The sequence below is a fragment of the Pelodiscus sinensis genome, chromosome 30, assembly GCF_052426305.1.
Source record: "Pelodiscus sinensis isolate ZL-2025 chromosome 30, ASM5242630v1, whole genome shotgun sequence".
In the NCBI taxonomy this organism is placed as follows: domain Eukaryota; kingdom Metazoa; phylum Chordata; order Testudines; family Trionychidae; genus Pelodiscus; species Pelodiscus sinensis.
Window position 1 is genome coordinate 15,034,145 of NC_143081.1, and position 16,030 is coordinate 15,050,174.

A 16,030-nucleotide genomic window follows, 5' to 3' on the forward strand; every position below is an offset into this window, starting at 1 on the left:
AGAAAATGGAAATCCAGAATAGCACACACACGCAAAGAGCAACCAAGGAAAAAAGGGTTTTCAAAATTGTTACAAACAATAGAGCTCACACGGCGAGAAACGAGACTCTTACGTTACACACCCGATACTTTTGGGGAGGACTGAGCCATCCATGACTATTTGCCCAGATGCACAAGAATGGTGGCCCTCATCTCACTTGCCATCAGCTGGCAATGGATCGATTGCTTGTTCTTCTCATTGCGCTTAAAGCCCTTGGCATTGGCCGCTGATCAAAGATAGACACTGGTCTAGAATGACCTTTGCTTTCACCCAGTCTGGCCACTCTTATGTTTTAATATGAGAGCCAGCTGATGCCCTTTCTTATTCCCCTTTCGCGGAATTGAAGGCTGCTCTCAAATCCCCCCTCACTTGTCTGTAGTCTAAATAAGCCCAAATCTCTTGTAGGTCATGTGCTCCAGTCCCCTCATCATTTTGGTTGCCCTCCACTGGACCCTGTCCAATGCGCCCACATAATTTCTGTAATGGGGAGGCCCAGAATTGGGCACAATACTCGACATAAAACCCAGGTTTTCCTATAACCCATCTACACTGATTTACACGCAGTCCTGTTCTCTCTCACATGGTGGAAGCCTGAGCAGATATGTAACTGTGCTGATTTCACTTTCTCACCGGTGATCATTTGCCATGTGCTCCTCACACTAACCCGTCAGTCATGCATTAAGAGAGAAAGTTATAGACACTGCACTACATTTTCCACTCCTATTGCTAGTCCTCAGTTATCTGAGCAAATGCAGATTTGGGCTCCTACCTGGATGTGTGGATCTCACAGAACTTCTAGCTGTGTGTTCTTGTTATTGCTGTTCACAGAAATATATGTCGTTCCTAGCGGGCAATTCCTTCTGTCTGGGAGATGAAGTCATCTCCTTTGACATTTTTGCTGGTGGGAATTCAAAGTTTTTGCATAAGAAGATAATTTTCTTTTTAAGGGCAAAACAACGGTGCAAGGATAGTCTCATTACGAACCCCCCCAGGAGAAGTTATCGAAAGCAACTGATGCCCAAGGGTAAACAACAGAAATGGGAGAACTATTAACTCAAAGACAAAGCAACTGGAAAAAGTTAAATGTCTCCTTACGAAGGAAGTTATTGCCCACATCTCTCCTGCGATCAGTGGCATTCTTGCTTTGTTTGAGGTTTTCGATGAGTAGATCTGCTAGAATTATACGAAATTTCAAAAGCGACAAGGAGTCCTGTCCAGAGGGTATGTCTAGACTACAGGGTTTTGTCAACAGAAGTTTTGTCAACAGATACTGTCGACAAAGCTTCTGTCGACAAAGAGCGTCTAGACTACATCCAGTTCTGTCGACAAAGCAAGCTGCTTTGTCGACATAACAGTGTGGACGCAAAGGACAGTGTAGATGCAATAATGCCTTCTATGGACAGAACTCTGTCGACAAAAAGCGTTATTCCTCGTAGAATGAGGTTTACATACGTTAACAAAACTGCTGAGTTTTGTCGATGTTATGTCGACATAACTCAAAGGCAGTGTGGTATAGTTTTGTCGATAAAAGTCTACTGAAAACCTACCAACTGCTATGCCTACCTTCATGCCTCCAGCTTCCATTCTGGACACACCACACAATACATTGTCTACAGCCAAGCACTGAGGTACAACCGTATTTGCTCCAACCCCTCAGACAGAGACCAACACCTACAAGATCTTCACCAAGCATTCTTGAAACTATGATACCCGCATGGGGGAAATAAGGAAACAGATTGACAGAGCCAAACGTGTACCCAGAAGTCTCCTTGCAGGACAAGCCCAAGAAAGAAACCAGCAGAACGCCACTGGCCATCACCTATAGTCCTCACCTAAAACCTCTCCAACACATCATAAGTGATCTACGACTCATCCTGGACAATGATCCCTCACTTTCACAGGCCTTGGAAGGCAGGCCAGTCCTCGCCCACAGACAACCCGCCAACCTGAAGAAAATTCTCACCACCAACTATACACCACATCATGGTAACTCTAAATCAGGAATCAATCCATTCAACAAACCTCCGTGCCAACTCTGCCTACATATCTACACCCGCAACACCATCACAGGACCTAACCAGATCAGCCACACCATCACTGGCTCATTCACCTGCACATCTACCAATGAGATATACACCATCATGTGCCAGCAATGTTCCTCTGCTATATGCATCAGCCAAACTGGACAGTCCCTACGTAAAAGAATAAACGAGGTGTACCGGTAGTTCGGAATAGGAATCCTAGTCCGAACTACCTAGTTTGAGCCCCGTGTAGCCGCGCTACACGGGGTTCGAACCAGCGGGGATTTAAAAATGGCGGCTCCCCGCTTATGCAAATGAAGCCTGGGAAATTCAAATCCCGGGCTTCATTTGCAAGTGCGGTATGCCTACATTACCCTCCTAGTTCAAACTAGGAGGGTAGTGTAGACATACCCTAAGGTGCTACAGGACTCCTTGTTGCTTTTGCAGATCCACAGCTACCCCTCTGATACATGAAAATTCAACAATCTTAATTCTATTTCATTGGAAGGGGCGAATTCAGTGCTCCCAAATTAAAAAAAAAAAACCTAGGATAAAGCTCATAGGTCAGCATGGGTATGTCTAAACTACATGCCTCTGGTGACAGAGACATGTAGGCTACGTCTACATTGGCCCCTTCTCCGGAAGAGGCATGTTAATTTCCAACTTCAGAATAGGGAAATCCGTGGGGGATTTAAATATCCCCCGCGGGATTTAAATAAACATGGCTGCCGCTTTTTTTCCGGCTTGGGGAAAAGCCGGAAAAAAGCGTCTAGACTGGCGCGATCCTCCGGAATAAAGCCCTTTTCCAGAGGATCTCTTATCCCTACTTGAAAGGATTCCTCTCTGCCCTTGCTCTGAGCCCCTCCCAGACCCCAAACCCATCACCCCCAGCCCCACCGCAGAGCCCTCCCCTCTGTGTATCACCCTCATTCCCTCCCAACCCAACCCCATGCTGTGCAATATCAGGAAACTGGCAGCCATGTCTCTCACCACTGCGTCACTCCACTGAAGTTGTCCATCAACAGAGGAAACCTCATTTCTTTAAGAGGTGGAGCTTCTAATGGAGGTGAACCCAGTGGAGCTATGGATATATCCCCCTAATCCCCTTCAGTGGCATTGAACGTTAAATACAGACTTTTGGGGCTGGGATTTTGTATATCAGCATCCTTCCCATGTGATCTTCACCCATGTAGAAGACAAAGAAAAACATCTAGGTGACGCCTACATTGCAGAGTTAAATTGCAGGTCATTTTTCCGTTTTTCTTTCAAAAGAGGCTTTCCCGAATTTTGGCACGTCTACGCGGAGCCACTTGATGGTGCATTGGGGTTTTCCCGTCCCCTGCACCCCCGTAATGGCACAGACAGACTCCACCAGCCAGTAGAATAGAGGGAGTTTATTGCTTCTCCAGGATACAGCACAGCGCAGATGTTATCTGGAACTGGGGCTAAGAGGCCTCAGTGCCCCCCCTTGAGATGGGGGGTGGCTGGGCCATACAATCACAGCCCCCCTCCCTAGCTCCTTCTCCCCTGCTTCCCAGACAGAAACTAAAGACCGTCCCTTCCAGCTCTGCCCCCCAGCCAGGGGTGGCATTCCACCTTCCTTTGTTCCTTTGTTCCTTTGTTCCAGGGAGACCTGGGGGGTAACTGGTAGAACAGGTTACCTCCCTGTCCCATCAGCTACTCGGCTGGGCCGTGGTACCGGCAGCAGCCAGTGGGGGTCACCCACAGCCCAAGCCTAGAAACCAGCAAGGTACCCACACTACGTCACAGCCACACTTGGGAAAAACCTGCTCTTTCGTCCCTTGTGCCCCATAGATTGAGGTTCACAGGGATGGTGAAAAAGCGTGTCTGCTTTTTTGACTATTTTTTTGGAAAAGCAGATGCGTTCCTTGTGGCATTGCTTTTCCAAGATCCCACAGGTATCCCGGAAAAGCAATTCAGTCTGGACATAGCCCTATTGTCTGGAAAGATATTTGGGTTTCAATGATGGGTGTGCCTGCCATCCAAATACAATGAAATGAAGGAATAAAATGTACAGAAAATAAGCACTCCAAAACATGAGTCAACTTTGATTGCTCTGCATACAGGGTATTTCTGTCTGGTGTGACAGCGGGGCATGTGAGAGAAGCTATGCTGAGATTTTCAGAGTCATTGAATCATAGAACCCTAAGGTGGGAATAAAGTCTCAGTTGATTGAGTTGGGGTTGGTCCTGCGTTGGGCAGGGGGCTGGACCCGATGGCTCCCGAGGTCTCCTCCAGCCCTGGGATTCTAAATGTGAATATGTTTTTGCCAGTGTACATTATTTGGACTATTTCTAGGGCTAAAGCAGTATGCATACGTGTTTGTGCCCTTGTGTGTGTGTAGGTGAACCTACAAGATGTGAATATGTTTGTCATTGTCTCACAGTTTGTCACTGGCCACGCATTGGTGGATTAGAACGTGGTACATTGGTGCCTAATCTAGGAGCGCTTGTGTGTACGGGAGTGTTCATCATTGTCTCTGTATTCCTAGGGGCTCATGGCTGGGTATTCAGGAGTGAATATTGTTGTGTGCCTGGTTGAGAATGTCCCGGAACAATGACAGAACATGAAGGCCTACATCTGGACAAGGAGCAATGGTCTCAAGTTGCCATGGGGGAGGTCTAGGTTGGATATTAGGAAAAACTATTTCCCTAGGAGGGTGGGGAAGCTCTGGGCTGGGTTCCCTAGGAAGGGGGTGGAATCTCCATCCCTAGAGGTGTTTCAGTCCTGGCTGGACAGAGCCCTGACTGGGATAATTGCGTTGGAGTTGCTCCTCCTTTGGGTAGGAGGTCAGACTCAATGCCTCCTGAGGACTCTGCCAGCCCTGGGATTCTATGATGCTATGATTTCCCAGGCAGATGTGTTAGATCCCAGGGCCCTAGCCATGTGTGTGTTGAAATTTCCTGGATCTCAGCAGCATGCAGCATGGTTCCTCCTTTCTTCGCAGAAATGGAATGACATACGTCACTTTTCTTGGGCTCTGAAGAGCAGTGATGGTGCTTGACATACCCTAGTCGATCAAGCACATGGCGTCCCAGACCTGAATTCATGTCGCTCTTCTCCAAGGACGAGATGTCAAGTGTATCAAAGACACAGAGGTGGTGAGGGTCTCTAAGCACAATTACCCTGTACTTAGTCCAATACACCACAGTGTATTACTGGTGTGATCTATCAAAATTCCTCACCATTCACTGTCTTCCATTTTACTGCCCTAAAGTCTCCCTTTATGTTAGCCCTCGCTGAACTGGGTCTCATCTTTAATTAAACCTGTACATCCTTCAGGTACCACCAAGTGAACTAATGGTGCTCTCCAGCTTCCTTTGCTTTCTTTGATTTATTTGTCCTGTCACGACAACAAAGCATATGAGTTGTGCATGGTTGAGTTACGACCGTCCGCATTTACGACCAAAGATCCAATGCAGTGGTCATAAAGGTGGTCCCCAAGTTATGAACGCAACATGCGCTTACGAACAGTGCGGTATGTATGTAACTCAATGGGGTCTGAGTTACGAACAAATCCCGTTAGGGCCAAGCATTTCCTCCATAACTCGTTCGTAGCTAGGGGAGAGGCTGTACTCCCCCCCCCCCCCCCCCCCACACACACACCTTGGAATGTTAGTACAGAGTGGAGGCAAAAACATAGCAGACCAGCCCCACAATCAAATGTCCCTTTGCGGATGCCTGGAGAACCCCCCGTATCCACCAGTATTCGTGGGATGTATTTGGTAAGATTTCCCCCCAGATTGTCTCACAGATTTGTCCTTTTCCTTATCACCCAAAAAAGAGGGAAAGGGGAAGACGACAACAAAAACACTCTAAAATATTCCACTTCTTTTGTAGGGCCAGAAAGGAAGGGAGGAGATGGGAAATGGGGATAGGAAGGAAGGAAGAGAAGGAGGGAGGAAAAAAACTGTATCAGTTCATCTCTATTTTATCATACACCAAACTCCATCCTTTCAGACTCCATGCCAGTTTCTGCGCGCCACCAGTTTCACAATAGTTTTTCTGAGGGACTCTTTGACCTCCTTGTTTCTCAGGCAGTAGATGACGGGGTTGATCATGGGCGTCAGGACTGTGTAGAAGACGGAGAATATTTTGTGTAGGATCTTGGGAGCATTATCTGTTGGAACCACATAGACAGCGATCACGGTCCCGTAGTAAACAGTCACCACAATGAGGTGGGAGGAGCAGGTGGAAAAGGCCTTTTGCCTCCCAGTGCTGGACGGGATTCTCAGGATGGCCGTGATGATACAAACGTAGGACGCCAGGGTCAGTAGACAGGGTATAATTGTCCCCACGGCAGAGATAGTAAACGTGAAGGTTTGGTGAGTCCGGGTGTCGCTACAAGACAATTTTATCACGGGTGATACATCACAAAAGAAATGGTCAATTTCTTTGGAATCGCAGAACGTTGATTGCAAGAAGAAAATATGGCCCGTGGTGCAGCCCAGAAAGCTGCTTATCCAGGATCCGGACACCAGCTGGCAACAGAAACGGCCGTTCATGCGAGCAGCATAGCGGAGGGGATGGCAGATGGCTAGATACCGATCGTAGGACATGGCCGTGAGCAGCAGATTTTCTGTAGCTGATGTGACACCAAAGAAATATAATTGAACGATGCAGCCCTGAACAGAAATGGTCCTGTCCCCTGTCAGGAGACTGGCCAGCAGCCGGGGCAGGATGGTGCAGCTGTAGCAGGTCTCCAACCAGGACAAGTTTCCCACAAAGAAGTACATGGGGGTGTGGAGGTGCCGATCAGTCACAACTAGCGCAATGATGAGGAGGTTCCCAACCACGGTCACAAGGTAGATCACTAGGAAGACAAGGCAGAGTAGGGGCTGTAGTTCTGGGCTGTTCCCAAACCCTAAAAGGATGAATTGATTGATGGGCGTTCCATTTCTTCCTGCAGCTTTCTCCATCGTTCGTACCTAGAAAAAGGAAACTGTTCGTTATTGCTGAAGAGCTCATCCTCCATTTGAGGTGGTCACAACCTGGAGCAGGTGTCCTTGGACCTCTTGGCCTGGCTCCTCTCCTGGCCCTGCCTCCTGGCCTGGCTCACCTCAGCCAGGGGTCCCAATGCTCCCACCCAGCCTGAAGAAGATTCAAGCACCTGTTGGCACACCTTCCCAGACATGCCCTGGGGCAGGTGCAACCCGGCTGGATTCAGAGACACTTTTGATATCCCCCAATCCTGCATGGGGCACATCAGAAGCCTCTTTTCCGCACAGTAGAAGCAGCTGCCTTGGCACATGGGCCCTTTCAAATTGCCCAGACCCTGGGAAATTGCCCCATTTATCCCCTACCCGGCACTCACAGTCCTGGCTGGCGGGGGAGACCACCCTGGAACTCAGTGTTGCCAGCAGGGAGAGGGTTGGAGGAAAATCCACAGACAAAGCCCTCACCCTGCAACTCCAATCTTTGGCCCAGCCCTAGCCCCGCACTGCATCCCTCACCTGTCCTCCTCGACTCTCTGCCCTTGCTCTGAGCCCCTCCCAGACCCCGAACCCCTCACCCCCAGCCCCACCGCAGAGCCCTCCCCTCTGTGTATCACCCTCATTCCCTCCCAACCCAACCCCATGCTGCGCAATATCGGGAAACCGGCAGCCATGTCTCTCACCACTGCGTCACTCCACTAGGAAAACGAAGTTGTCCATCAGCAGAGGAAACCTCATTTCTTTAAGAGGTGGAGCTGATTCAAAGATAGCGTGGATAGGTCTACCAGAGCTGAGACTTATGCTTCCCAGATGCAGTTTAGTATGAAAACAAAGAGGCTCAGGCTGAGGCTTGTTTGAAGAGCTCTGCAGGTCTCCTCTCCCAACAGAATCAATAAAATAACGTACGGCAATTGATCAATGCAGCTGAGAAGCAAAGATCCCCCCACAAACACACCCATGTTTTTCTTCCCTGATCTCCATTATTCCAGGGAAAAACATCATCACCTTTGTGTGGATTTACTGAGACTGGAATCCAATCCCACATCATGAAATGTATCCAATGAAAAATGAAAACTCATGGGGTGAGAAATAAAAGTGTTTTTGTGGAGAAGAGAGAATATGCTTGGAGAAAAATGAAAAATTGGAGCGAAAAGATGGCATTATAGACCCAATAGATAGATAGATTTGTGTATGGGAATAGATAGATAGATAGATAGATAGATAGATAGATAGATAGATAGATAGATAGATAGATAGATAGATAGAGGGGGTGTGTGGGGATAGATAGATAGATAGATAGATAGATAGATAGATAGATAGATAGATAGATAGATAGATAGATAGATAGATAGATAGATAGATAGATAGCCGTCAACAAACCTGCTGAGTTCTGTTGATGTTATGTCGACGGAACTCAGCATCAGTGTAGACGCAGGTATAGTTTTGTCGACAAAAGTAGACTTTTGTCGACAAAACCCTGCAGTCTAGATACACCCCTAGATACATTCAACCTTCTGGTCTTTTCATGCATTGATTTCTGGTGCAGTCATATAAATTGTGTCTGCACCAGAAGTAGCAATGGTAGAATGACACTGGTTCTACATAAACGTATGGCAGAGACACAGAAATCCAGAGTAACGAACACGGACAGAGAGAAACATAAAACCCTAGAACTGGCAAGGATCTCATGAGATCATCAAGTCCAGTCCCCTGCCCTCATTGCAGGACAGAGCACCGTCTAGATCATCCCTGACCGGTGTCTGTCCAACCTGCTCTTAAATATCTCCAGGGATGAAGATTCCACAACCTCCCTAGGCAATTTATTCCAGTGTTTAACCACTCGGACAGGCAGGAAGTTTTTCCTAATGTCCAACCTAAACCTCCCTTGCTGCAGTTTAAGCTCATTGCTTCTTGTCCTGTCCTCAGAGGCCAAGGAGAACAATTTTTCCTCCTCCTCCTTGTGACACCCTTTTAAATACCTGAAAACTGCTCTCATGTCCCCTCTCAGTCTTCTCCTTTCCAAACTAAACAAGTCCAATTCCTTCAGTCCTCTCTCATAGCTCATGTTCTCTAGACCTTTCATCGTTCTTGTTGCTCTTCTCTGGACCCTCTCCAATTTCTCCACATCTTTCCTGAAACATGGTGCCCAGAACTGGACACAAGACTCCAACTGAGGCCAAATCAGTGCAGAGTAGAGCAGAAGAACGACTTCTCGTGTCTTGCTCACAACACTCCTATACATCTAGCCCAGGATCATGTTTGCTTTTTTTGCCACAGCATCACACTGTTGACTCATATTTCGCTTGCGGTCCACTTTGACCCTTAGATCCCTTTCTGCAGGACTCCTTCCTAGACAGTCGCTTCCCATTCTGTGTGTGAGAGACGGATTGTTCCCTCCTAAGTGGAGCACTTTGCCTTTGTCTGTATTAAACTTCAGAAGAGAGACATTTAAAAAATTATGAGCAATAAAACTCACTTGGTGGAAAACAAAGGATACACCCACGGAACCAGTCATCAAGATGCATTTGTGAAGGATTGGTCCATCAATGGTTCGTAGCCAGAATGGTAGGGCCCAATTTCAGGGTGTTTGCCGAAAGCTGGGAATGGGTGGAAGGAAATGGGTTGCTTGATGATTACCTCATGTGCTCATTAAGTACCTGGCATTGGCCATGGTGGGCAGATGCCGGGCTAGTTGGACCTTTGGTCTGACCCACTCTGTCCATTCTGATGTTCTAAATCTGAGAGATGTCCACTGCTCTTTCTTGGGCATGTTTTGCTAGAGACAGTCTGCAGACAACCCCTTTCTCTCTCACATCTGCTCCATCCCATGAACCCTTCCTTCAGATTTTGTGAGATACAGTCTTTGCACGACATTTCCCAGTCCCTTCTACTACCTATAGCCTTCAATTATCCGAGTCAATGGAGCTTTGGGGTTCTACCTGGCTGTCTGGATCATGCGGCGCTTCTTGCTGTATGTCGTTGTTTTTCCGTGTGGCGGTTATTTATGTCTTTCTCTTTCCTGTGAGTTGATGTTACCTCTCTTGAGATTTCTGCTGGTGGGAATTTGAAATTATGGCATTGAGGAAAGATGTTTATTTTTCAAATGGAAAAACAATCCGACGACGACAGTCTTATTTCTAGCCTCAAAGGGGAAGTCAAAAAACCCCAATGGATTCAAAAGGGAAAATAGCAGAGACAGGAGGAATGTTAACATAGCAATAGAGGAAATTTCACTGGAAAGGGAATTAATGTAGGAAGACCTCCTGATCTTTGGAAATCTCTGTTCACCTGATGTATTTCATCTGCTGGAACAAGAGAAAATTATTCTCTTTGATAGGAAGAAAATTAAAATGCTCAAAAGTTTAAAAAAAATCATAGCGTAAGCTCCAATTCCATCAGCACAGTACAAGGACTCCCCACTGAGCACATGATAAAATAGTTTGGAACAAGAGAGAAAGCAGAACAAGGGATGGCGAATAGGGATGTTTTGGAGGAAAGTCCAAGGGGAGGCACCCAATGTGTTAGGAATGCGTAAGATGATACCTACGGTGCGTATCGTAGATTGTTCATTTCTGTTCATTCCCTATAAATGTTGGGGAACCTCTATTTTACTCTTTGACTGGCCTGGGAGCCATATTAGTGAATCCATATTAGTGACTGAGCCAAGTCCATTGTCCTGGGTACAAACGCACACCGCCGAATGTTTATTACCTCTGATGGAGTAGGACACCTGTCAGGCCACTACACCAGTGAATCCTGAATTTACTGTATTGCTGTCCTGGCCTACGACAATACACATCCCATTTGAGTTCTTGAGACCAGAGTTGGTTCGTTCTTCCTCTCTCTCTCTCCCCTGGATTTTGAGCATTCATTTTTCCTACATTTAATACATACTCTTCTCTTCCGCTGACTGCATAAGCCCAAATCCCTCAGCCTCTCCTCACAGGTCATGTGCTCCAGCCTCCTCCTCATTTTGGATGCCCTCTGCTGGACGCTCTCCAATGCATCCACATCCTTTCTGTAGTGGGGGCAGGAGGCAGAACTGGACACAATACTCCAGATGTGGCTTCCCTGGTGCCGAATAAAGGGGAATGATGACATCTCTGGATCTGCTGGCAACGCTTCTCCTAACACTCCCCAATGTGCCATTAGCCATCTTGGCTACAAGGGCGCCCTGTTGACTCATCTCCAGCTTCTCATCCACTGGAATTCCCAGGCCCTTTTCTGCAGAACTGCTACTTAGCCAGTCGGTCCCTAGTCTGTACCGATGCTTGGGATTCTTCCCTCCCAAGGGCAGGATTCTGCACTTGTCCTTGTTGAACCTGCTCAAATGTCTTTTGGCCCAACCCTCCAATTTCTCTAGGTCACTCTGGACCTTATCCCTGCCTTCCAATGTATCTACCTCTCCCCCTAGTTTAGTGTCATCTGCAATCTTGTGGAGGGTGCAATCCATCCCCTCTTCCAGGGCATTAATACAGATGTTGAACAAAACAGGTCCTAGAACTGAACCTTGGGGCACTCCACTAGAAACCGACCACCAACCTGACATCAAGCCGTTGAGCACTACCCGTTGGGCCTGACAATCCCACCAGCTTTCCAGCCACCTTACAGTCCATCTTGCTCCTTACAGTCCATTTATCCAACCCGTACTTCCTTAATTTGCTGTCAATCCTATTGAATCCAACTGCATTCATTCTCTACTGATTGGGACTTTCTATTTTCAGTTATGCCTTGGAAAGTTAGTCACAAATGTTGCCACCACGGTGATCGGAGAACTTGTATCGAGTTGTAATCTGGGTAGTTCTGTAGCTTGGTAATGAAAAAAAAAGAAAATCTGGAAGGCTGAACGTCTTAAGGTATGTCTAGAATGCACTCTAAAATCAAAACAAGATATGCAATTTGCGCCAATTGCGTATCTTATTTCAATTTTATTTCAAAATAGGCTATTTCGAGACATCCCTTATTCCTCATGGAACGCGGCTTACAGGGATGCCAAAATAGGGTATCTGTTATTCTGAAAATTAATTTGAAATAGTGGACACGTTCCTTGGATGTGACATTGCTATTTCAAGATACCGGCAGTATTCTGAAATAGCCTTGCAGTCTAGATATACCCTTAGTGTCCTTCCATGTGAAATTTGCTGCTTATTCAGTCACATTTTCAGGATCGAGGCAATACTGAAATACCTATACGTCTGTCGATACTGAGAGCAATGTAGACATTGATGCAGGTATGTTAAGTGCAACCATCAGACGTATGACCACAATGCTCTAAGTTCATAAGACGAGTCCCCCACTCAAATAAAAAGCCATGAATGAATTTAAAATGAGTTACAAATGAGCACTCAAAAGCTCAGGACATATTTGAAAATCTCAGCTGAGATTGTGTGCTAGGAGTTTCCCTTCCCCCAGACACAAATGCGCCATTCGCATGACAATATTTCTCATCAAAGTTTAATTAAAAAATCTAATTAAAGAACAAAATCTCCCTGGTATTTTAGTTACTTCTCTGTCATGAGCAGCCTGGGGATTAAGGGGATAACCATACCTAATCCAGGTAGAGTTGGCCAATAGGAATGTAGGTAGGAATTTCAAACTGGGACAAAGGAAATTTCGGGTTTTCCCTCCTTTGTTCTGGGCAGTTTCACTCTAGCTACTGAGGAAGTTTCACTCCAGCTACTCTTCACTCTTCTGGTAAAGTTTAGGTTAAAAATGTTTTTGTTGTCCTTTGTAACTAAGTTCTAGGCCCATGGTGGAGTTTCCCCATGAGTATTACGTTGTGACTTTTCCATCTAGTCATTATGCTTGCAACAGGAATATGGTGGTGATAATAAAAGTTCTTTCTCTTTTCTTTTATTAACCTAGTATTGGTTAATTTTGTGTCCTGGTTTTACTTTAGGAGGTGAAATTTCCCAAGTAGTCTGTCCCTGGTTTCTTTATTTTTACTTGGGTGGTGGCAATGGATTTTATCCCCAAAATCTAGATTGTTAAGATTTTGGGGGGAAGCTTTATACCAAAGCCTTGTAGATATGGCTTTGGGGTACTTTTGCGAGTCCCCACTTCTCCCCAGAGTGGAGAAGGAGCCATGACATCCTCTGATGAAGACTTACCCAAATTCATGGAGTAGACTTCCTGGGGACATCTACACAGCAGGGCAAAAGTCAAGGATTTCACTGCCCACAAGAGCCATATTATTCTCTGAACGTTCAGCATGCTATGGCAGGATTACCCGGAGCTAGCCCAAGGAAGGAAGTTTTCCTACAGGCCTCTGGACTAGGCCTCTGGACTGTTTTACTCCTATTAGAGGAGTCTTGTGTCTGGACTCTAGCTGCTAGGCTGCATTACCCCTGGTAGGGTATGTCTACACTACAAAGTTAGTTCGAACTAACGTCCGTTAGTTCGAACTAACTTTAATAGGCGCTACACTAGTGCTCCGCTAGTTCGAATTTGAATCGAACTAGCGAAGCGCTTAGTTCGAACTAGGTAAACCTCATTTTACGAGGACTAACGCCTAGTTCGAACTAGCTAGTTCGAACTAAGGGCTGTGTAGCCCTTTAGTTCAAACTAGTGGGAGGCTAGCCCTCCCCAGGTTTCCCTGGTGGCCACTCTGGCCAACACCAGGGAAACTCTATTGCCCCCCTCCCGGCCCCGGACCCCTTAAATGGGCACGGGCTGGCTACGGTGCCCGTGCCAGGTGCAAGCCTGCCAGCACCCAGCCAGCAGACCATGCACCTGGCAAGGCACAGAGCCACCCACCCGATGTCCCCCAGACCACCCCCTCTTCCCGGGACCAGGCTGGCGGCTCCCGGGAGCTTGCCCTGGACCGCAAGAGGTGGGCACCTTCCTGGGCTAGTGCGGACATCGTGGACCTCGTCCACGATCTCCGCACTAGGCACAGGAAAGTGGCCGTCTAGGGCAGGAGAGCTGCCAGCCTGGCCACCCAGGAGCAGGTGTGCATGAAAATCAAGGGGGTCCACTGAGACCCCCAACCCTGAGCCCTGAGCTTACAATGGCCGTCCTGGGTCAGACCAAAGGTCCATCTAGCCCAGTAGCCTGTCTGCCGACAGCGGCCAACCCTAGGGACCCTGGAGGGGATGGACCGAAGACAGTGACCAAGCCATTTGTCTCGTGCCATCCCTCTCCAGCCTTCCACAAACTTTGGGCAGGGACACCACTCCTACCCCCTGGCTAAGACCACTCCATGGACCCAACCTCCATGACTTGATCTCACTTCCCTTTCAACTCTGTTCTAGTTCCAGCCTTCACAGCCTCCTGCAGCAAGGAGTTCCGCAGGTTAACTATTTGCTTTGTCAAGAACAACAACTTCCTCTTACTAGTTTCAAGCCTGCTACCCATTCCTTTCCTTTGGTGTCCTCTAGTCCTTCTTTATGGGAACTCAGGAAGAACTTTTATGAATGCACCCTCTCCACCCCACTCCTGCTTTTAGAGACTTCTATCCTGTCCCCCCTCCATCTCCTCTTTTCTAAGCTGAACAGTCCCAGTCTCTGTAGCCTCTCTTCATCTGGGACCTGTTCCCAACCCCTGATCATTTTAGTTGCCCTCCCCTCTCCCAGCCTTTCTCTTCCCCTCTCCCACCTCCTTTTCCCAGTCTCCCCCAGTTTTGTTCAATAAAGACAGAATCAATGTTGGAAAAAACGTTATCTTTATTTTGTACATCAATAAGAAGGGGGGCTAGGGAGGGGTAAGTGGAAGGAGGTGAGGGAGGAATGGGGTACGAGCCCCCAATGGGGAGGACTGGGCTGGCTCTGTGGGCTTCTGGGGGTGGAAGCTCTCCTGCAGCCCCCCAATTGCCCCCTCTCCTCAGATGGCAGCCTGCGGCAAGTGCAGCCGGGCTGATGGCCGCGTGGTGTGATGTGCCCAGTGTGGGTACTCCAGGCACTCCAAGCCAGAACTTCTTTGCAAGCGGGGCACCCCTTAGAACTGTCTGTCTGGGGTGGGGGTCGGGACCCTTTAAGCGCAGCCCTCGGCTAGCCTGAGACAGCATCTCCATGCTCTAAGTCCTCCTCTGATGCCCTGCCGGCACTGCTTCCGGCCATCCTTAAGCCCTGTTCAGAGTCCACTCAATGTGGACTTGCTAGTTCGAATTAGCAAAACGCTAATTCGAACTAGTTTTTAGTTCTAGACGCATTAGTTCGAATTAGCTTAGTTCGAATTAACTAATTCGAACTAAGTTAGTTCGAACTAGCGCTGTAGTGTAGACGTACCCGTAGAGAGGACTGGTGTATGGACTCTGACCACAAGGACTTATTGCCCCTGATACAGAGGACCTGTGTGTGGACTTTGGCCCCCTAGGCCGTATTTCTCCTATAAGGGTATGTCTAGATGACCAGAGTTCCTGCTTTTAAAGGGACAGTCCCATATTTAAGCCCTCCTGCATACTTTTTTAAAAAGGGGGAAATTGTCCCATATTGTCTGTCCCACCCATTATCCCTGTCCAGAACTACTCGTGGTGGCAGGACATCTCCATGAACTGCATGGACATCATCAGCAACTACATCCGCAGCCGCTGGTGCTACGAGGTAGACTACCTTTACTCCATGGACATCGACATGAAGATGTTCATGCACATTGGAGTGGAGATCGTGGACACGCTTGTGGGAACCATCAGCTCCTGGCAATACCCGGAGCCACGGGAAAACAACTCCTACGAGAAGCGGCCAGACTCCCAAGTGGCCATCCCCCACGGGGAAGGGGATTTCTACTACGCAGCCAGCTTCTACGGAGGGACCGTGTCCGAGGTCTACAAGTTGACCACTGCTTGCTTCAAAGGGGTCACAGAGGACAGAGCCAACGGTATCAAAGCCAAGTGGCACGAGGAAATCCGCTGGAATAAATATCTCCTGTACCACAAGCCCACACGCCTGCTGTCCCTGGAGTATTACTGGGATGAGGAGCTGACCCGACCTCCCATTGTTAAGGTGGAGTGATTGTTCTCGGTGCGCAAGAATCTGAAACATGTCAGGTTTTGAAGGAAAGATGAAAAAGAAAAGGATG

The 16,030-nt window shown here is 47.7% G+C and overlaps 1 protein-coding gene and 1 pseudogene across 1 annotated transcript; one reads left to right on the forward strand and one right to left on the reverse strand.

The window, feature by feature from the left end:
* Nucleotides 1-6,037: 6,037 nt before the first annotated feature.
* Nucleotides 6,038-7,000, reverse strand: LOC102448276 (olfactory receptor 5AP2-like). Its single transcript, XM_006132662.3, has one exon. It carries the CDS (start codon nucleotides 6,998-7,000, stop codon nucleotides 6,038-6,040), a length of 963 nt encoding a protein of 320 aa, XP_006132724.3.
* A 3,542-nt stretch (nucleotides 7,001-10,542) lies between these two features.
* LOC142821311 (histo-blood group ABO system transferase 1 pseudogene) lies at nucleotides 10,543-16,005 on the forward strand (annotated as a pseudogene).
* The last annotated feature ends 25 nt before the right edge of the window (nucleotides 16,006-16,030 follow it).

Excerpts from the sequence above, each read along its gene's own strand:
- LOC102448276 (XM_006132662.3), bottom strand. The coding sequence starts at position 7,000 with ATGGAGAAAGCTGCAGGAAGAAATGGAACGCCCATCAATCAATTCATC.